Below are 23,492 nucleotides of genomic sequence, written 5' to 3'. Positions count from 1 at the left end.
TTCTATGAAATTCCCAGCTAGTCCAAGCAAGTCAGCTATCCTTATATATTTGACTGCTGGACAATGTGATTTTTTTTGTTGTTGTTGAAGTCTAATATTAAACTTTACTACATAGCAAAAATTTGGAGTGACTTCACTAGTCAGACTATTCTACTCTTTCATCTCCATAAAATGGCAAGATGAATTAATAATCTACTTCATTAATAATCTACTTCTATATTAGTTACAAATATAGTAGTATATCAACTTCTGAATTTGGTGAATTCTTACTATTATTAGCATTGATCTAAATTATATAAATTTATTACTGCTCTACTCCTATTTCTTCAGTAATCATAGCCTTCAAATAGTTTTGCTGAATTCTCCTCTTGACATTTGAGTTCATAGTTACTTTAACTTTTTCCCAGCCCTTGTCACTGCAAAGATTTAAACACTTTTACAGTTCCTGCAGTCTAGCACAGTTTTCCATTGTCTCTTTCTCATTTTGATCCTCTGCTTCATAACACATGTATCACCTCCGTGTGCTTCATGCATTCTTTGCTTATTTTTTTATTTTTTTTTTTTTAAAACTTCTCTCCAGTAACTTAAGGCAGTTATTAAAGGCAATTGGGAAAAGTTTAATATTGTTGTACTTTTAATTAAAAGAGCTAATGATTAATCTGGATGATACTCTGTTAAAAGTATAAAAGCCTTTTCTTCTCAAATGATAAATTCATTCATGTTACACTATCACTGTCCAGGAATGCCTAAACTACACTGCTGTGATATATGTTCAATAAAGCAGCATGCAGATGGCAAAAAGCTGATACTGCTTCTAACACCACAGATAGTATGCATGGTAAATTTAATGCTTTTAAAGAAAAGGTAGAAGTATAGGCTTCCTTGAAGACACTAAGAGGTTATTCTATCTACTGTTTAACAGCTTTTCACAAGATAGTAAAGTCAGGATTTTTTGCTTTACTATAAATTTCTTATTCTCACTTTCTCTTCTTATTCTCACTTTTTGTAAGAGTCCTTCTCTTCAGGTAATAACAATAAGATAGCCTTGGAAAACATACATGCAGTAATAAATTTTACCCTTAAACTTGATACTTGGTCATAAAAATACTATTTTTGAATATTTCAAATAGCCTAAAGATTTTGATAGATGGGTGAAACTCTTACATGACTGCTTTAGATACCATTTGAACTTGGCTCAGAGTCATTGGAGACTGGATATAAACAACAAGAAACTGAAAATGAAATGTGTAAGGTTAAATGAAAGACCTACTGCATTTAAAACACTGCACCAAGAATTAATTGTGAAAACTCATTCAGCTATTGTAGTCCTAGAAGTATGCCAACTGAGTTTACTTCAGTATCAATCCTCTTCCTTCCCTATTCCAAGTATGCAACTTGGAAAATAACTGCAGTTTATTTGGTTACTAAAGAAATCCCATTTTACTATAAAGTTCATACAAAATATAGCACAAACAAACATAGCTGGTAACATTTTAGCCTCTGCTACTACAATGAAGTCACCTAGAGAGGGTGGGATGAAGTACACCAACCCTACCTGTTTGTTCTTTTTCCTTTTCCATTTTTTTATTTGGTCGTTTCTTCCATTGTTCCTTAGATTTTTTGATTTCCTCATGCTGCTTCTGCTCAGCAAGTGATTTATTTAGCACCTGTGAAAGAACAGAATCACCTTCTCCAACTAGAAACATGGTCTTGAACTTGTTGTACAGCATTGTAGATTTCTCCATGATAACTTGGCTAACTTTGAACTTCCGTATCTGAAAATAAAAAGGTAAAACAGTCAGCTCCACTTATATATTTAATCTCATTAAGTGCTACATGAAATTTTTAACTCATTGTATTCTATGTTTAAACTTGAACTGAGATCAAGGACTTCTACATGCTCCAAAGTAGTAAATAAACTTAATGTGCATTCAAAAAAAAAAAATTTTCCCTTTTGAAGTTATTTTTAACAAAGTTGCATATCTCACCTTCTTTAGAGTCAAAATCATCTCTGTGTGCTTTTGAGCTTGCTGCATCGTGACCTGAAGGGAAGCAAGCTCATCAAGAGCCTCAATACACCTGTTCACATCCTGTATATAAACAAAAGTTTGATTTGAAGACTTTGTTTAAATGCTAACAATCCTTGGTTAGCCACATTAAGAAGAAAAAAAAAAAAAGAAGGAAATGCTGAGTTTTAGCTCCTGTTCTTGGGGGAAAGTAGCAAAAAAAACATCAGATACTGCTTAGATCTCTCTCCAAAGCAGAGGGGAAATCTTCACTCATTAAAATAAATGCATGCTCAAGTTCTAGAAACCATCTTGGTATTTGGCAGAGAAAAAGGGGGATTCAGTACTATTCTCAGCAGAATACGCTAGTTGCCACATTTACTTAGTGATAAATGCAATTATGATGAAGGAAGTGTCTTTGCTCTAGCTCTACAACCAAATTTTATAATCCAGACAAGAATAAGATTACATCTCTAAGTTTTTATTTCAAATATTTTTACATTTGAATTTTACTATCTGGAGTCAAGCTGACAGAATGATATTTAAACTGAAACATTATGCTGAAGTTAAATTTTTTAAAATTTAATGTGAATTACTTTGAAGTCAGAATATTTTTATAGGCTTAAGAGTTGGCCATACTGGAAACAAATGTTCTGCTCTTTAGTGTGACAGCACAAACTTCCAAACTGAGTTGAAACTGCTTGCTATTTCTCACGCTGCTAAATGCAGAAGCCACTGCAGCGTTTGTTCTGAAATGCTTCTTCACTTAAACTGCTAGTTTCTCATTGTACAAATAGCCTTCATGAAGTGAAGGTGCTAAATCAGAGGCCAAACCCCTTTCAACACTTTCCACATGATGGTACTCTGAGGAGACCAGGTGAGTAATCAAGAAAGAAGTTCCCCAGAGTCTTGCAAATTAAAGGAATTCCTTTCCTTCAAGATATATTTTTTAATGAATCATATGTCAAACCAGACATTCAAAAGTATTTCCTGCCTGAATTGTACACATACATAAATTAACAAAATATACTTACAAGATTATCAATTTTGAGCGAGTTTTTAATTTCTGCGTGTATCCTTTGAAGCCTAGAATCCATTGATGTTTCTAAAGATTAGAAATAGCAGGCATGAATATTTGATAATCTCTTGAAATGTTTTTGTAGAAACATTTCTACAAACCTGAACTTGAGGCACAGAAGGCAAAATATATGAGTAAGCAACTCATATTAAGTTTTCATAAGGTACATTACGGTAGCAAATACATTTTTTTTTAAATTGGACACGCAACAACAACATGGAGTTACTAGCTGAAAATTTTTCTGCTGTAATATCCAACTGTCACCTTCCAGAAGTTAACCCCAGTTAAAAGGAAGTTTCAATAAATAGTAAGAGTTGGGAAGCTGGAGAAGCTTTATGATGAGAGGATACCTGAATATTGATGCTTTGGATTTCAGGAACTTGGACACAGTCATAGTCCAAATCCATCCAAATAAAGTAGTTAGCAACATATGTGCCCTAACAAGTGGTAAAGACAAATGAGGAAGTTGATCTCTAACTCATATGTGCTCAATGTCTACTTGGATTCTCTTCAGTATACAAGTGGTATACATACTGGACAATATTGCAGACCAACTGCTTATTTTATTAGCTCAATCTGTCTTGGACACATTTATATAAAAATCTCTCCTGCTGCCAACACTAGAATTGGTTCCAGTCTAAACCGTTAGATTTTTACCATATAAAAAAAGATAGGTGGAACCTGAAGGCAGTGGTTTGGACTGCCCTCAAGAAAGACATATCTAAGAAGGGTAGGGACACCAAGAAGGGAATGACTTATTCTTGTAATAGTTGGTTTGGAAGTCTGGCCTAGTGGACAAGAACACAGTAACTATCCCAAATCTAAGCCCCTTCCCTAGAAAGGGATACCATCTGAATATTTGCAAGGGGTCCCCTCTGAATATTCTGCTATGATGGGACAGAAAATTAGTAGTAAAGGGAAAGAACTAAAGTGATTCCGTTCAAAGAACCAGAACCTTTGATTCCATACACTGATGAATTGAGAACATGTGAAAAGGTTTAAAAACTAGCATGACTAGAATGATGGGAATACTGAAGACCAGTTCTAATACACTGCTGAAGAAAAGAATGTAGAAGGCCTAGAACAAGAACACACTGCTTCAAAGAACTGAAGGAAGTAATCACAGATTAAACATCTTTGACTGAGATCCCAAAACCCACTTAGCTGTAAGTCTTATTATCCAAACAGATATTTCTGTTCAAAAATTTAAGACAGTCAAAAATATTCAGTTTAGATTCTTTAAACTAACCTCTCTTCTTCTCCATCCTCTTAACTTCTGGTTTCTTGCCTTCTTCTTTATTTTGCCTATCAAAACACGAAAGCATTTTTGTAATGTTTTCTTCTAAAGTCTTGGGTCTTTTTTTATTATTATTTTTAAATGAGATGCAATGTTTTGAGGTACTCAAATTGTGTTTAAAATACAGAAGTCAAACCCTGCTTTCTTCAAAGACCAAAATAAATTAAATAAATATATTTATTAAGATACTGCAGATAAGGAATCCTCCAGATTAACAGACAGTTTCCCCTAGAAGCAGCAAATAAAAGCATTATTAACATGTAAAAATTAAGATAAAACTGCAGTGTATGAAAGATTCACAGAAAGAGAATATTTTAAGATGACACAAATTTAAAACTGGCATTCAGGTTTGCCTCAGGGAATTATGGGGAAAAAGAGTGATTATATGATAAATAAAACAAGTCCCACAGCAACTGTAATAAAAGAAGTACAGAAATAAGTAAGCCATAAGTATCCCACAACTAACCGTAATATATATCACTGATCATTTAAATAACCCTGATGCAAGTATTAATAATAAAAAATAAGGTTTAGTACAGGTTTCTTCAAATCTCCTTATGGAAAGAGCCAAGAAAAATCTCTAATAATTAACCTCGCTAAAAATAAGGACTCAGAAAAATAAAAAGGTCGGCTTTGTCCTCCAGTTATAGGAGGAAGAAGACAAGGATTATAAAATCTTTCAAACAAGCTTTTAAACTATTTTCATTCAGGAAAAAATAAGCCCATTTATCAAGTCCTCAGTTTTATTTTATCATAGAATTTCAAAGCCTTATTTTATAATTGGCCTATTCTAGAATTCTGTGAGTTTATCCAACTGTCATAACAATAAACATCTATAAAGACAAGAATCCTGCATGTCTATCAGCTTTCATGCTCCTTTCACACTTTATCTGGTTACAGAATCAAAGACTTCCAAAAGGTTAACATTATTATACTTCTATTGTTACCTGCACAGACTCGCGTTCTTTAAGCAAGGCTGTCTTCTGTACAGAGCACTGAATTGGGTTTGCCTAACAAATATTAATGAGGTAGCTATGAAGACCAGAAAAAATGGAAAATAATGATAAAAAAAAAACAGAAAAATTCAACTTATATCCATTATGCTGACAGAGGAACTTGCAGGAAAGCAGACAGCATAAAAATAAACCTGTTCACATTTTATTAATATTAGGTTTTGTGCTTAATAATTAGGTACCAGCTATAATCAAAACTATACACAGTTACTAAGATAAGCTACTGCTCCTTACTTTTACTGAAGTAGAACTCTAATTCCTTAGATGCATAAAATATGAAGTCTAAAAGTAGAAGACTTAATTAACATAACCAAATCAATACAAGACGATTTATTGCAGAAATCAAAAAGCATGTCAGATTTAAATAATAATATATTAAGAGTTGCAGAAACAATAAAAATAATTTAGTGTCTTTGGGAGATTGGAAATGTTTAGGTTTGCCCCAAGGAAGAAGTGTGTTTAGGTTTCTAGAGAAAGAATAACTGAGGAGGGAGAGAAGAGAGGACTTGGAAATCTTACTTCCTACTCTTCCTACTGTCTCAACATCCCCCAAGTTTCTGGCAGGATCTTCTCTCCATGCTCATGCTTGCGTCATTTGTGATAATTTATCTTCCGAGTGCAAACTGTTCAATATTACTCAATTGGCTTCGCAGAGCCAGAGTAGCATGAATCATAACTTCTTCCTTGTTCTATCTGACAGTCTGGCCTCCAGTTGCCAGAGAAGGAAGTATTTTCCAGGGAACCCCATGTATTCCACAACCTGATCAAAATTCCATAGCCATGAATTAATAGATCCTATCCATCTCATGTATTCAAGACTTAAAATATAATACACGGCCCTGCTGAAACAATTAGCTTTCTCTTCACAGACGTGTTCTTGGGTTCTGTTTAGAAGTATCCTATCAACTCTGCCCTACTGTTAGGAAATCTAAGTCACTGAAAGACTGACATCACTTAATTTCTGAATTCAATTTTTCCCATCCTCCCACAATACTACATATTGATGTACAAGAGCTTTTTTATTCTCCACTTAAAAAGTTAAATAATGCTCAGGGAAAAAAAGGCAGAGGGAGGACACAGAACACAGGGCAAACCAATTGGGAATTTTGTCAGTTTGTGTCTCTTCCTCTTATGTTCAAAGTACTACTACAATTTATAGACATCATGTCTTAAAACATACTCACAGCTCAGCTTCCATCTGCTCCTCTTGCTTACACTTTCTTTCTGTCAGTTCTCTCTCATGTTGGCCTTGTAACACGTTTCTTCTATGAGCTCCTTGAAAGTTCCTTCCTCCTTTTTTCTTCTGCTTTTATTTAGGATTTTAGAGTGAGAAGAGATAAGGAGTCTTTAGATTACTGAAAATCAAGTACATTAATAGTTAAACCTACCCACTCTAAATGTCTATACACTATTGCTCTGGTCCGTGAAACACCCTGTTGAGAGTTAGCATTCCCCTGTAACTAAATCCAAGACTTTTACATATAGATAAGAAGTTGAGTTTTATTAGTGCTTTCTCTCATTTTTCTTCTCCCAGATATAGAGAAGAATATCCCAAACACCAAAAAACCCAAAGCCATACCCCACAGATTCTCAGCACTCGAGCACTTTTTTCTCAGGCCAAAAAAGAATATACACATGCACACACACGTGTGCACGCATTCAAGGAAGCATACAAAAAAAAACCCCTTTTGATATAATAAATGTCTTTAAAAAAAAAAGTAAAGATGGATTTAAATTTAAGTTTTAGGGAAAAAAAATTTCTTTGTAAATATCAAAAAGTTACTGAAAAGAGTATTTGACAGAAGGGAATTCTACAACTTCTCATTCCCAAGACATGCATCTATATTAGCCAGACACAAGGCTCCGACCCTTAATAGACAAAATTGAAGACCCTAGTATTAGCTTTAAGAAATATCTTCAATGAACTACTGTTCTTTACAATAAATATGTCAGTAAAGAGAAATATACCTTATCAACTTCATGCTGTCCTCCATCCTCTTCAGAATCAGAGGCTGATGCAGAACCCACTTGGGAAGCATTTCTCCTTTTTGGTTCGGTCTCTTTCTTTCCTTCTCTTCTATCAAATTCCGTTCTTGGTTTGTCTTCTTCCTTCTGACTCTCCTCATCTTTTTTCCCTTGTTTTTTGGGCTTTTCTTCCAGTCCTTTTTTCTTTGTCTTCTCCTCCTCGTGAACACTAAAACACAGTAAATTATTTAAGCTTCATATTCATTATCTATACCCAGCTTAAAACTGAACCTAGTTCTCTCAATTCAGTAAGATGTACTTTCTAGTTTTTACTAATGAATACCTCACCTGCACAAAGTTAGCTCATTCCTAGATGTTTAATTTCATAGGATCATAGGACAATTCAGGTTGGAAGGGGCTTCTGGAGGTCTCTTGTCCAACCCCCTGCACAAAGGTGGGTCAGCTATGAGGTCAGACCAGGTTACTCAGGGCTTTCTCCAGTTTGGTCTTGAAAACCTCCAAGGATGGAGACTGCACAACCTCTCTGAGCAACCTGCCCCACTGCTTGATTGTCCCCAGGGTGAAAAAGTATTTCCATACATCCAGTCTGAATCTCTCTTGTTTCAACTTATGCCTGTTGCCTCTCATCCTCCCACCATGCACCACTGAAGAGCCTGGCTCCTCCTCCTTGGTGACCTCCTTGTAGGTATTGGAAGGCTACTATTAGGCCCCCTAAGCCTTCTCTTCTCAAGGCTGAACAAGCCCAGTTTACTCAGCTCCTCTTCATAGGGCAAGTGCTCCAGCCCCTGACCAGCTTGGTGGCTCTCTGCTGGACTCACTCCATTTAGTCAGCATCTTTCTGATGTACTGTGGGACCCAAAACTGGACACAGTATTCTAGAGGTGGTCTAACGAGTGCTGAGTAGAGGGGAATAATCACTTCCCTCAATCTATGGCTATGCTCCTGTTCATACAGCCCAGGATGATGGTGGCCGCCTTTGATGCCAGGGCACGCTGTTGGCTCATGGTCAGCTTGTTGTCCACCAGGACCCCCAGGTCCTTTTCAGCAGAGCTGCTCCCCAGCCAGTCAGTCTCCAACCTGTACTGTTATCAGGGGTTCTTCCTTCCCAGGGGCAGGACTTGGCATTTGTCCTTGTTGAATTTCATGAGGTTCCTGTTGGCCCATTCCTTTAGCCTGTCTAGATCCCTCTGGATAGCAGCCCTGCCCTCGAGTGTACTGACTGGTCCTCCCAATCTGCTGTCATCTGCAAACTTGAAGAGAGTGCATTCCATCCCCTCCTCCAGATCATTGACAAAGATGTTAAGCAGGACAGGTCCCAGGATAGACCCCTGTGGTACTCCACTTATTACCAGCCTCCAGGTAGAGAACAACTGATTAACCACTATACCCTGAGCCAAATCATCCAACCACTTTTTTTACTTATCTGGTAGCATCTAGTAATTTTTTTAAAATTATAGTCTGTTGTCTATGTAAAAAATAAATATAATAGCACAGTGGCCCCAACCAAGCAAACACTAATGTATGTGCATAGACCCAAAACCACTGCAAGAAGTTAAGGCTTAGAAGTTCTTCATAAGCATAAATGTTTGCAGGCCTAGGGAATATTCAACAATGCTAATATTTTAAAATGATTTTCTGAAACATATTTAAGACATACCTAATGAAACTGCACATATGCTAACCTGTAGAAAATTATACAAATGCTCAACATTTCCTTCAATTACTAGAATTAAGGGCTTAGCACAAGAAATATATAGAATAAAAGTCTAATTCATATAGCAGATAAATAACAGATGGAGTTTCCCCAATGTGCAGAATCAACAGATTTTTTGAGACACAATTGTAAAAAGAGATTTGATATTTTAAGTTTCACATGATCTTCTTTTCTTCTCCACAAATACAGGGAAGTGGCACTGATATAGAAATAATCCAACAGAAAGATATACAATAGCCTTTGCAAAAGTTTTGCAAAATTATAAAGGTTTAGATCTTCTGTCTTATTCCAGAGCTTTACTACCTTGAGTTACTATGTATTAATTGCATAGGTTGTAAATAACTTCTACCAAAACAAACAATAACTGATATTGAGTACTACAAGGAAAACGGTGAGCAGGAACTCACAAGAACTCATCAAATGCAACCACTTGGGTTTACAATAAAGAAATACATTTTGTATAAAAAGCCAACTCACATGTCAGTTTCTGAAGGACAAGGTGGTTTCACCAATTTGGGTCTCCCTCTTGGTTTTGGAACCTTTACTTCAGTAGCTAGTTTATACAGAACGAACAGGTTAGTCTATAGCCACCACCCATTCCTTATCTAAAAGTACTGTTTCTCATGTCAACACATAGAAGCAACACTTGAGTCAAAGTTAGTAGGTTAAATATTCTATTATTCAAAATTCAAATGTTGCAACTGTGTATCAAAGTTTAATCAAGATCCCTTTGAAAAATTAAAAACTCAACCAATACTTTGGCAGTTTAAGATAGTAAATCTTAAATCATCTATTCCTGTGGCTTTTCTACCCTGTGCATTCAGAATGACCCTTCTCATGTTATGCAGCTAATAAAAATAAGCCTGAAACTAGAGAATCACAAATAAGTGTGTGTGGGGGGGAAGTAATTCAGTGTGCAAATCTGTTTTTATATATATATATATATATATACACATATACATATATATATATATATATAAAATCTATATTTATATATATATCTATCAGCCTATTTATTAGTAGTAGTTTTAGGAGCTTCATGGAGCTTCCATCACTTTCCCTAAGAGAAAATCAGTACCAAGAAATTCTGCCACCACACAGAGGTATACAGCACAACTTTCCATCTTCTCAATTTCACCATATTCCAGTGTTAAAGCAAGCTAAATAGTTTATCCACCTTTTCAACATTTATACCCTTCACATTCTGTAAAATGAAAACTTAGTACACTGCCATTACAGATTCAAATTTATGGAACGTGCTTATCTGCTATCCCCAGCGAACGTTCTGTTAGGAAAACAGCTAACAGCCCAGTGTTTGAAGTGCTGCTGGTATTAGTGTGGAGCACTGCTAAGCAAGAGATGCATGCATCATATTAATGTGAGAGAACGCTGTATAGTACATCATCTAGTAACACATTTCCCATAGGGTGCCAAAGCATCTCTTACAAAGGGCCTTTCCTGCTCTTACAGCGAATAGGTTGTATAAACATAAATAATTTCAAAGATAAGTAAAAAAAACTCACACACATTAAAATACTAAAAACGTACATTTCATAAATATAATGAAAGTGTGTGAAGTACTAAGGTAATACTTAATTTCCTCATATCTAGTCTTAATTAGCTTGCCTTGGAAGTTAATTGTGGTTGCGCTTTCTAAAAGTTATTTTCATAATGCTAGCAGCTACAAATGAGTATAAAGTATTAAATTATCTGTTTCCTAGACTACATACTCATATAGCATACTTAATTGCTCCAATAACCTTCCCCATGTTAGTAGTAAATGACAAATTCAAAACATTTCCTTCAAGAATACTTGCAAACTTGCCACAAGAATTCCAATTAAATCACTGTGCTACTTTCACAAACAACTACTGCAGAACTATTAGCAAAATGTTTGAAATTACACACTTTTAATAGCTATATTTCCTTCTCAGCTGTCTATCAATCTACAGAGATTTCTTCTAAACCTCTTTTCAGCTAAATCTCTCCAGCTCTTCACTTGTTTTTATTGTCATTTGAGCTCTACCTACAGAGGGTCTCCCTCCCCCACACATTTTTTTTTAACTCATGTTTTATGGATATTCTAACACAATTTAAGTATCAATTTTATACATCTTTGACTAATACAAACCTTCGTGAAGCCACAGTGCATAGAAATAAAGAGGTCTTATTGCATATTGTGCAAGTTAGCAGAATCCTATGGAGGCTTTCCTAAAGGTGATACTTGCACCTGGATACAATGATGAGCCTTATTTCAGATGACCCAGCACAAGCATTAACAATTTAAAGCTCTTTATGTGCTAAATATCTCAGGTTGAGATGTAGGATATTTTATCACTATAACTTTCCAGCAATACACACACGAAAATGTTTACAAAATAGTCTTTAGCATTAGGAAATGTTTTATGATACTTTAGGGACCTGAGGGCTGGGGGCAATAAATCCTCTGACCATCTCTATTAAGTTATTTTGTATGGGGGAAAAATAAATAAAATTCCTTTTTGTTTAAAGTTACCTGCTGGTCTTCCTCTTTTTGGGCTTATTTTTGGAGCCACAGCGACTGCAGTTGCTGCTGCTGCAGCTTCTTCAGCTTCAGTTTGTTTTTCAGCCTAATTTAAAGCAAGTAATTCACAAATTAAAGCCATGGACCCTCTCCCCATAGAGCAGCTATTTCTTACTTGCTTCCTAAAATATTGCGCATAGTTCTAAATTGCTAAAAAAAGACAAACCAGTTTAGTTGAGCGAGGATGCGTAAAAAGACCAATAGTTTCTGTTAGGCGGAGCCCAAATCTGGTAGCCTGATAGAGGTGATGCTGCTGCAGCTCCATGCCCTCAGGTCCAACCAGTAGCGAGGCTGAGAATGTATTCCCAGTAGGCACACACACAAGCACACATATGCAACACATACATACATATACACGTGGTCGGCCTCACAGATCAACACAGAAGCGCTCAGCAGTCACAGAAACACAAATAGCAACAACAGCCTCATCCTGTTCCCCTCTCTGGCTGATTAGGAGGAAGGTCCGTTAGTGGGACACGTATATACATATGTACAATGTGGATCCCTCCAGCAGCTGGGCTTAGACTCTCAGTCTGGATCCCTGGTCTCCCCAGTTGCTGGCACCTGGACATACGAGCCCCCAAGGCCCACAGCCCCACTCCAGTTGCTGGTACAGACCCCTTCATGCACAACATACACTGTGGATCTGTCCAGTAGCTGGTCCTGGATCCTCGCTCTTCCCGGGTGCCTCACCCCTAGAGACATGTGAGCACGCACACACCCAGGTCTCAGTTGACCCCCAAACACCACACCCCCTCTGGCAGTTGGTGGGGACTCCCCAGGTCCTTCCAGTAGCAAATGCCCCTGTCGTCTCACCCTTAGAGAGCCACACACATACCTGATTCCCAGATCACTTAACCTACTCACTAGCTAGTCTGGCTTGGTATTTACTAGCAATCAAACACTGACAGTTGACAGTTTTTGCATTAAGAGTCCATTTATAAGCTTACCACTCTCACTGAACTGGTGCACCTTTCATGCTGAGAAATACATAAGCTGCACACGTTCTAAACTCAAGCAACCTACAAACTATGTTTCTGTCACGTGTAACTTGCTTGCATTCAATATTTTTCATAATTAAGCAATTGCATATGCAGTGTTAAATCGTTTAAAGGAGAGCCCGTTAAGCAGAGTAAACATGAACTTACAGAACACTCCTAAGCTCCAAGTACTGCATCTAAGCAATTGGTTGGAAAATGTCTTTTTCAAGTTGCAGACCTGTGCATTCAGTTCTGTACTTTAAGTATTGCTGTAACTTTACTCCATCTGTTAACTAGAGATAAGATGTTTTCATACCTTTTTGAATATGTACTTTAACAATCTGATCTGATAGCTAACCTTGCTTTGAGCAGGAGGTTGAAGTACATGACCTGAGGTCCCTTCCAATGTGAATTATTCCACAATTCTATGCATTCTAGAAAAGAATCTGTCCCAACTGATTGTGCTGAAGAACCACTTTCAATTGTGTTGGTAGGCATATAGGCTATTTCCTTAAGTCATCTTTTTAAAGTTCAGGGCATGTGTTGAATGATTCATGGGTACTAAGAAAAACTGTAGTTGGTGACCTATGTTAAATCAGCGTTATGCCTCACACTTATGTGAAAGAAAAGCCAAGGTCTTTTCTGCAACATTGTTCAATAAGCTGCTTTGTTTCTTTTTTGCCAACTGAGAGGATGAATAGCTGAGGATGTTGGCACAAATTTGGCAATAGACTGAGGAGGAACACCTGAATGGAATACAAATCAGATCCTGAATAACTGCAGTTCACAGCTCGACATGTTAACTTGAACTCAGTCGGTGTTTGCTTATCTTAAAGTGTGTGTGTGTGTGGGGGGGGTCATCTCAGCAGAGAAGCTGGCATCACTAACTGCTTCAGTCTTCCAAACGTCATCTACTGCTGATTGTGCATCAACACACTGAGATTCTAGTCTTATTCCAGGTCAATGAATTTTTAAATAAGACTTATGCCTAAAATTCTGTATATGGCTATTAACATTGCTTTATTTTTCTAGAACATGAGGTGAAGAGAGAGAGCTTGAAAATCCAAAGGAATCTTTCTTCAAACAAATGATGCCATTGGAGTCCTTTTTCTTTCTTTTTTTTTCTTTTTTTTAATACAAATTAGAGAGGATTAAGTTTTTAGTTTAAAATCTATAGACTGAAAGTTTAAAAAAAAGCATAATATTTTAATGGTAAATTTTGTGGAATAACAGCCCCTTTAATCTTCATTTTAAAAGTATTTAAATGCTTTGCTGATGATTTCATCCAGTATTAACAAGTAATACACATTTCAAAAACCTATTCAGAAAACAGGAGACGGTTGTAGTATTTTTTTTTATTACTACTGTATGTTTTTCCAGTTAATAGCAGGAAAGAGTGTAAATACTTTTTCAACTGCTTAATTGCTTCATTTCTATAAAACCTACCCTCTTCCTGTCATATTGACCTGTTCGTGTGTAGTTTTTCAACATGTGGCAGGATGGCTTTTCACTGTTTTGTACGATTTCGAAGCATCGTTTTTATAGCAGTTAATGTTAAAGTTTAGTTTTGTTTTTGTAAACTCATTGTACCAATTTCTGCTATGTGACTTTCTCATAGTATGCTTTTGGTATTATAGATGTGATACTAGGAAGAAATCTGGTGTTTTCACTGAACCTACTGATGATGCGCATTGGTCAGAAAACAATCTTGAATGATTTGTAAAAAATTAAAGTCTTTAAGAATCAACTTCTTTGTATCAGTTTAATGTTCAAGTTGTATAAATTAAGGCATTCATAGGGGCCATAACTGTTTGGAATGTCTGAATCAATGAAGTTAAGAGCTTTTCCTTGGCATAAGCTTTGGGATTTAGAATTTAGGTTTTCCAAAAAAACCCCAAAACCAACCAACCAACCAAACAAAAAAACTTGTAAAGATTTTTGAATGCAAGAAGTGAAGGAGACAGAAAAGAGCTACACTTATAAATTCTCTTAGCCCTGCCCCCACTCTCACTCAAATAATTAGATTGATATCAAAGGCCCACAGTTTGACCTTCAGTATGCTGCTCTGTAGTTGTTAGGGATATAACTTTTGTTAGATAAAGCACAAATAGGCAGGTGTTATGGGGGAGGGGGGGAACCCGCATGTAATTGGCAGAAGTAGCAGAACTAAGCTTATACAAGAATATCTGCCCGGCGCCTCACTACACCAATCAACGAGCAACAGTTGAGGGGTCCACCAACCAGCAAAGATGAAACAATCTGGAAGGTGCCCTCCACCTCATAAACCTCATCCACCTTGGCCCGAAGCGGGGGCATGACTCTACCTTTGGGGATGCCTGGGACCAAGCTCGCGCAGCCAGAACCAACACGCTCAGCACCCTACTCCTCCTGACCCCTGAAAACCACTGCTCCTATCAGCGAGGAAAGGGGAAATAGAGATGGCCACATGACGAGTGCTACTTGGAGTAAATGGACAGCCCTGATTACCCAGTGGGCTCAGATGGGGAAACAGAAATGTCTGGGCCTGGTAGAAGAGCTGATGGAATGGCCCCAAAATTGTGATTTTGGGGCATCACCTGAGGTATCACCATGCGCTCAAGAAGCCCTGGAATATGACAAGCTATCCAAAGAAGAGCGACAATATGTGCTGTTCACTGACGGTTCTTGTCGACTTATTGGCAATCGGAGAAGATCGAAAGCTGCCGTTTGGAATCCTGTCTAACAGGTGATAAAAACAGATGAAGGTGAAGGACAATCGAGTCAGTTTGCAGAAGTCCAAGCTATGAGACCGGCCATCGATGTAGCATCACCTATTGCTGGGCAAGAGACCGAGGGGGTGGACTTGTCTAAAGATGCCATTATACGCATAACAAAGGACTGAAATTTGTGCATTAGTGAAAAAAGCTAAACAACAAAAAAACATTGAAGCACGAAGGACGACATTTAAACTACCAATTTGGAGATGCGTGGCAAGTAGACTACATTGGACCTTTGTACAGGACTAGTAGAGGGCATCAATATGTCCTAACCATGGTAGAAATGACTACGGGCTGGCTGAAGACTTACCCAGTGGCCCATGCCACTGCTAAAAGCACAATAGTAGGTCTTGAAAAACAAACGTTGTGGGGACATGATACACCCGAAAGAACTGAGTCTGACAATGGCTCTCATTTCAAAAATGAAATAATAAAGTTAGGGACAGATGAACATGGAATTGACTGGGTATACCATATCCCCTATTATCCCCAGGCATCGAGACAGGTAGAACAGCATAACGGACTCCTGAAAACTATTCTACGAGCCCTGGAAAAAAGGGATATGAGAAATTGGGATGTTAATTTGGCAGAAGCCACTTGGCTTGTGAACACTCGAGGGGCATCGTCCTGACCCGGCCAAGCCCAGGCTAGACCTGTGTTACCGCCCTAAGTCCGACTCTCCCCCTTTAGATTGAAGGCTTGAGACATAACTGATCGAGATGGTTATAATGTTTATTGATTAAGTGACACACCTTAAAAAAAAAAACTAATAATACTCTAATTGGCTAATAAACACACCACTTATTAGTAATATTGCTGCACAATTACATTGCTGCAAGCAATACTGAGTTACAATTCTATTGCTTATTATTAGTATTATTATTGATACGCAGTTATATTACTATAAAGAAAGCATATAAATCACACACACAAGGCAATAGAATTGCAACTTAATAGCGCTTTCCTCCTGCACTTAATAGTAAGGTACAAGTCTATCCCTCCATACAAGTTTATCCCTTTTTACTTCACCCTCCCACACCAAGTCTTTCGGACACAGATCTGATGGAGAGTCCAGCGGTTTGTCCAAGGGGGTTCCCTCCAGCGTCCCAGGGGGCTTGGGCCTGCAGGTCAGCTTCACCACCGTCTGTAGGCGTCCACGCTCCTACCATCGCAAGATCTCCCAGTTCTTTGTTCTCCACCTGATTTTTATACCTTATTCCCCGCCCGCCCCCCTTTTTTTCCTCTTTTCCTGAACCCACCTTTTCACCACCCCTGCTCCTCCTTTTCTCTGCCCAAACTCCTCCCAAATAAACAACCCACTCCTAATTGCGTTTTCCTCATTGGTCCCACTTCTGTTACATCTGTACCCAAATTCAGTGTTTCCAACACTGTTACCTAGGCAATTTCGGCCTAATATGGTATTACTTATACCAGTTATCCAGATGAAGGCAGTTATCCAGATGCAGTTATCCAGATGAAGGCAGCCTTGCATCTCAAGACTCCCTTCTGACCTTACGGTTCATGCTGGTTTTATTTCATTTCCATTATATGCTTTTTGGACAGAATTATCTTACTTTAGCCTTGATACCCCTACGTACTCCTAATTAAGCACAAGCAGTTTGCATACCAGAGCAACAACATAGCCCAGTTAGTACTCACACCATACTTCTGTCCTTGAACAGTTTTCATCACACCTCTGGTTCCCATCAGAGGCCTTAGCTAGTTTTGAAGCCTAGTAGTCCAGCAGGACCTCTGGCTCACAACCTGTCAGAAGGATGGAGATCTCCTCTCAGATGGAGACAAGGCGCCCGTCATGACAGGCCGTGATTGGATGGGAACAAAGGTTTGGACGGTCATCCCCTTAGGGAAAGGGAAAACACAGAGGGGGGTAGCGTTTGCACATGGACCAAGACATACAGCACGGGTAATGTTACAAAACAGGAAAGTTATCTACACACACACACAGAGTCTGTAATTAACCCCCTGTGAACCTCACTGTATACAGGAAGATGAACCCTATTTTGGTATGGACAGCAGTCTGGACTTTGACCATAACAGTGGCACAAACAATGACACCCCCCCCCTCCCCAGTGCCAGCTGCAAGCTACTTTGCCACTGCAGAATGAGAGCGAAACATATGAAATGAACCGTTAAAAAAAATATTGGAGGATTTGTGGTATGGTGGGAAATTGAAGGGGAATGTGTTACTGTACATGGGGCAGGGATATGCTGGATAATAATACAACCCAGTTAACTCTGAACAGCACCCAGAATGGCGCAAGTAAAAATGGAGCCTGGTACGTAGGATATATTAGTGAACATAAGGACTTCTCACCAGTATGATGACTAGACTTAACTGGACCACCAACTTCATGAGCATTTATAAAAGGACCCAAAACAATCTAAGATTAGAATTTAAATATAATGAGACCCTATCTAATGGAAGAAACACAAACCAAACTAGCAACTTAACCTCCATATTATCTTGGCAAAAAGGATACAGTAAGCCCCACAATCTGTAGCACCACCTTCCGTTATCTTTGACCATAGGAAAGTGGCAAACTTTACTTGGGGTAACCCAATAAGAGAAAGAGTACCCACATCAGGTGGGATTGGAATGCAGGTCAACACAATACCACCTGTACCCTTTTTATTATAGGGGTTCAACATGCCATGTTCCCTGAACATGACATTCACAGAAGAACTAAAAGAGACATATCAGGAATGCCAGGACTTGGAGGAGTTGCCCTAAACACCATGGATATCCAAGCCCTCCAAGCCTGGCTGCAACTGGTTGGACAACTAGCCTCTCAGCACTTTGAGGGGCTAGCTAAAGCTGCTAGCCAATTAGAAACGGCTGACCTCCAATTGCACTCAATAGAAAGAAAGATCTGGGCAGCAGTGGCAGTGAAAAAAACGGTCTAAGACTATTTCTACTGGTGTCCAGAGTGCCTCTTTGGACACCACCTGCCAGAGTATGCAACTGGCCACTTTACTAGTAATGAACAAGAATGGTTAATCTGCAAAGGAAAATATTGGGATAGCGTAGCCCGTATGTTACATCTTCCTAAGATGAGCTACACACCCAAGATGCCGGGGCAGTTCTGAGAATTAGGTGGACAGACCGACCTGCGTGGACTACATATGTCCAAGGGGTGGCATTACCAGTCATAATGGCTGGTCGGTTATGGACACATAGCTTGACGTCCCCATGGCTATGGATGGACAGTGAACGAAACAAAACTGTCCCTGTAGATATTTGAGGGTGTGAGGAATGGGACCATAAGAAGTGGATATGTACACAAGAACCCCCGACTATGACTAACTCTTGTGCAAGTAGCAGAACTCAAGGTATCTGCACCCTTATATCTTTTAGGGAAAAACAATTCGTAACTACTAATTCGTGTAGTGTCTGTAGATCTGCCAGTGGAGTGGGAAGATGGAACATGCTCATTCCCGCCTGTGCAAGAATGTAAAACCAGTGCTACTGTGGCTATAATTGGTAACCACACCTATCATGCCCCAGCTGACATCACTTGAGTAGTTAGGCCAATGTTGGAGGCCCTTGGTTTGACCTTTGGTATGTTGCTCTGTAGTTGCTAGGGATGTAACTTTTGTTAGATAAAGCACAATTAGGCATGTGTTATGGGGGGGGGGGGAATGCGTAATTGGCAGAAATAGCAGAACTAAACTTACTTATACAAGAATACTTGCCCAGCAACTTGCTGTACCAATCAATCAACGAGTAACAGCTCGGAGCAGTCCACCAACCAGCAAAGATCAAACAATCTGGAAGGTGCTCTCCACCTCATAAACCTCATCCACCTCAGCCCGAATGAGGGGCATGACTCTACCTTTGGGGACGCCTGACTGCGGAGGACCTCCAGGGGCGCCTAGGAGCAAGCTCGCACAGCCAGAACCAACACACTCAGCACCCTACTCTTCCCAACCACTGACAACTGCTGCTCCTGTCAGCGAGGAAAGAGGAAGTGGAGATAACCACTTTTCTGTAACTTTGTAGCGTTCTTTGCATTCTTAATCACTCTTTCACAGAGGCAATAAATGTCCAAACTCCTTCACACGGATCCAATTATTGTGTAGCAATTAAAGCGTGCGCTTAATCTGTCCTGACCTAAAACATGACAACAACACACAGTACTGAGGGCAAAAAGGTAGATTCCAGTTCACATAAATACTGGATAGCCTAGTACTTTAAGAACAAAAAAATTAAATCTTTGCCCACTACATAAACTTGTAGCCTTGTCAGTACCAAAAGCATCAAAACTGTAGTTATAACTCATGCCACTGACAGGGGGATGGATGGATGCAAGTGGTACCAGATTTAAAAACAAGCAAAAAACTTACAGGAGAAGTTTTCAAAGACATTTGTCAGCTGAATAGAGCTGCACATGCATGACAGAGGAAATCATCTTGGGCCTGGAAGCCATTTTTTTATGCCAAAGAACCAGAAAGTTTGAGTGCTTGAAAAAAAAAAAAATCAAAACAAATGAGATCTCTCAGAGTGTCATCTGCGAGGTTTTTGTCCCTTTGGGAAGCTAAAAATAACACCCACACAATCTTTTGGCTCTTCAGTGTCTCAGGTTGGAGGCTGGACTTTTAATAAGGTATTCTTTAAATTCTGTTTTTTTTAAAAGACTCAAGTCATTTTCATAAGGATATACAAATGCCGTATCTTTATCTTTCTGAGACAAATGATATTCAGTATGCTAACGATTCATGGCATAACACACTAAGGCCATGGTTATACCTTCCTACTTATCTCTGCTGCCAGCACTAATGCAAGCAAGTTGAATCAGGAAATGGCTTCAACTTAAAATTAGACTTTACCCCACTTTATTCTAGTTTTCGGCTGGATCAACTCCCTGATCTGGCTTGCTGTGTTGCTACATGAACATTAATGCTGGCACAAGAAGTGCAGGCAGCTGCACCCCTTTTTTCAGAAGCAGCCAAATTGAAGCAACTACATAAGCATGGCCTCATGAAAAGGGACAGTATTTCAAGTGTTGGATTCAGTATTATGAAGATGTTAACAGAAATTTTGGGGGCCTTCAAAGGAGATTTTGTTAGTGGTTTAACAACAGTTTACTCCTTAACATTTCTTATTTACGCTAAACTACTTAGGAAAAGATGGGAGCTTCCTACCTTGCATCAAGTTCAAACACAGAATCAATGACTATCCAATAAGAAAATACCTTCAAATCCAGATTCTAATAAAGTAAGATAATTAAGCATAGTGTTACCTTTCTCTTTCGTCCTCTTCTAGCAACTTTAGGAAAACATTTATCATTTGTTTTCATCACATCCTATAAAGACAAGAAAAAACAAAGACATTCTTAGCAAACCTAAGATATAGTTTAAATGATCAGGAATTTCTCAGGGAAATCTCATAACTGAAGTTTCTGATATACAATTTAGGCAAAAATTTCATCACATATATCAAGACACTTTCTGTTACTAAATATCATTACATTAAAGTTTGCTCTCCGACAGTATCTCTAATTCCCATTAGCTTCAATGAGAAGTATAAACATAGCTAAATACATATGAAATTTTATATTTTAAACCATTCCCAAGACAGTCACGCTGCTAGCAACTGTAGCTTCTAAGTATTTGAAGATGCAGTTGTAAGTCAAAGTACATAGTATTAAAGTGAGCTTCTTTAGGTTAAAAAAGTAACCTTCCACATACTTCATTACTGGGTTTTTCAAAAGGGGTATCATCTCCCTTTGTAGGATCCATCTCTTGGTCTTCTGCAGGTAAGTTATTATCCTGTTTAGCAGATGACTGAAAATGGAAAAATCAACATGGAGTTACTTAATTTATAGAAAAATAGATGTGAAAGAGGGAATAAATTCATCACTATCAAGCTGCTTTGCACTTTCAGTTTAAATAGTTTAAGTCTATACATGCACACTGCTTCTTTAGATACACATCAAGAGCCCAAAATCCAACATTTTCATTTTCATATGAGTACCTCTTTCTCTCTCTCATATTTACAGTTGTCAGAACAGGTCAAAAATATTGCAACGTACCCTGATGGAATGACAAAAAAAATACACCAGCACTTATTTTATTCCATTTTGCATTCATGATAACGTGATTACATTTCTCCATATCAGTACTTCTAAATGTTCATACCAACATTCAAGATTCATCTGGACCACTGCTTCTCTATGTACATGTACATGGATAAGAGTCATGGATCAGAACTAGCAAACCTGATCATTGCATTGTGTAGAGACCTTGTGCAATAGACTACAAACAAGGAATTTAATGGTTTGTGAGCTAGAATTAGAGAACACTGATCATTAGTAAGTGAATGTTTACAATGCTGTGCCTTAAAAACAACAAAACAGAAAAAAAACCCTTTAGAATAAAGACAGAGAGAGACAGAGACAGACAGACAGACAGAGCAACAGAGACAGAGAAAAAAAGACAGAGAGAGAGACAGGGACAGGGACAGGGACAGGGACAGACAGAGACAGACAGAGACGGAGAGACAGACAAAAAGACAGACAGAGAGAAGACAGAGACAGTGACAGCCAGAGAGAGCGACAGCCAGAGACAAAGAGATGCCCACAGACAAAAAGAGAAAGACAGAGACAGCCAGCGACAGAGACAGCCACAGCCAGAGACAGCCAGAAAGACAGAGAGAGAAACAGAGACAGAGACAATCACAGACAGAGACTGAAACAGAGACAGACACAGAGACAGAGAGAGGAAGAGACAGAGACAGCAAGAGACAGAAAGAGACAGAGAAAGACAGAGAAAGAGACAGAGACGGCCAGAGACTGAGACGGCCAGAGACAGACAAAGACAGTCAGACATAGGCAGAGACAGAGAGACAGACAAAAAGACAGAGCGAGAGAGAGCGACAGAGACAGAGACAGCCAGAGACCGAGACAGTGACAGTGACAGCCAGCAACAGCGAAAGAGATGCCCACAGACAGCCAGAGACAGCCAGATACAAAGATAGAGACAGAGACAGCCAGGGACAGAGACAGAGACAGCCAGAGACAGCCAGAGACAGAGAGAGGGAGCGACAGAGACAGAGAGACAGTCACAGACACAGAGACAGCCAGAGGCAGAGACAGGCAGAGACAGAGACTGAAACAGAGACAGACACAGAGACAGAAAGAGAAAGAGACAAAGACAGCAAGAGACAGACAGAGACAGAGAAAGACAGAGAAAGAGGCAGAGACAGTCAGACATAGGCAGAGACAGAGACAAACAAAAAGACAGAGAGAGAGAGAGTGAGCGCGACGGGCAGAGACAGGCAGAGAGAGAGAAATCCAGGAACAGACAGAGAAATAGACAGAGACAGCAACAGCGACAGCCAGAGACAGAGATGCCCAAAGACAGAAAGAGACAGGCAGACACAAAGACAGCCAGAGACAGGAAGAGAGAGGCAGAGACAGACAGAGACAGAAAGACAGAGAGAAACAGAGACAGCCAGAGAGAGACAGAGACAGACAGCCAGAAACGGACACAGAGATGGACAGACAGACAGACACAGACGCAGAGGCAGAGACGGCCAGAGACAGGCAGAGACAGCCAGAGAGACAGAGACAGCCAGACAGAAACAGAGACAGCTAGAGACCGCCAGAGACCGAGACTGCCAGAGACAGCCAGAAAAAGAGAGACAGAGACAGACAGAATGAGAGAGAGAATGAGACAGAATGAGACAGAGACAGAGAGAGACAGAGACCAACAGGGACAGAGAGAGAGAGACAGAGATGGAGACGAACAGAGACAGTGACAGACACAGACAGAGACACAGAGACCGCCAGAGAGAGCCAGAGACAGGCAGAGAAAGAGAGAGAGCCAGAGCCAGAGCCAGAGCCAGATCGAGACAGGAAGAGACAGAGACAGCTAGAGATAGGCAGAGACAGAGAGAGACAGAGAGAGAGAGGGACAGAGACAGGCAGAGACAGAGACAGCAAGGGGCAAACAGAGAGAGAGACAGCGACAGTGACAGAGAGACAGCGACAGCGACAGACAGCATCAGCCAGCGACAGCGACAGACAGCGACAGCGACAGACTCAGACAGAGAGAGAGGGACAGAGAGAGAGACAGAG

At 39.2% G+C, this 23,492-nt stretch overlaps 1 protein-coding gene and 1 pseudogene across 14 annotated transcripts in view; one reads left to right on the top strand and one right to left on the bottom strand.

Moving 5' to 3' along the window:
• The window catches only part of LOC104145190 (lens epithelium-derived growth factor-like), a 63,322-nt pseudogene extending 49,633 nt beyond the window's left edge, over positions 1-13,689 (top strand).
• Positions 1-21,749, bottom strand: part of LOC104140074 (lens epithelium-derived growth factor-like) — a 34,287-nt gene extending 12,538 nt beyond the window's left edge. For 3 of the 14 annotated variants that reach the window (XM_068924603.1, XM_068924601.1, XM_068924604.1), the window contains exons 1-11: positions 21,553-21,678; positions 21,103-21,198; positions 20,655-20,717; positions 11,610-11,703; positions 9,572-9,647; positions 7,363-7,588; positions 6,579-6,697; positions 4,334-4,389; positions 3,041-3,111; positions 1,989-2,090; positions 1,556-1,775 (exon numbers count right to left, since the gene is read on the bottom strand). In XM_068924603.1, the coding sequence (XP_068780704.1) occupies positions 1,556-1,775; positions 1,989-2,090; positions 3,041-3,111; positions 4,334-4,389; positions 6,579-6,697; positions 7,363-7,588; positions 9,572-9,647; positions 11,610-11,703; positions 20,655-20,717; positions 21,103-21,198; positions 21,553-21,558 (1,129 nt within the window). In that variant the 5' untranslated portion in view covers positions 21,559-21,678. The other 11 variants (XM_068924595.1, XM_068924593.1, XM_068924602.1 and 8 more) reach the window with 9 other exon arrangements.
• Positions 21,750-23,492: the final 1,743 nt, after the last annotated feature.

The sequence above is a fragment of the Struthio camelus genome, chromosome W (assembly GCF_040807025.1).
Source record: "Struthio camelus isolate bStrCam1 chromosome W, bStrCam1.hap1, whole genome shotgun sequence".
NCBI classification, from domain to species: Eukaryota; Metazoa; Chordata; class Aves; order Struthioniformes; family Struthionidae; genus Struthio; species Struthio camelus.
This window is presented reverse-complemented; position numbering and strand designations above follow the sequence as displayed.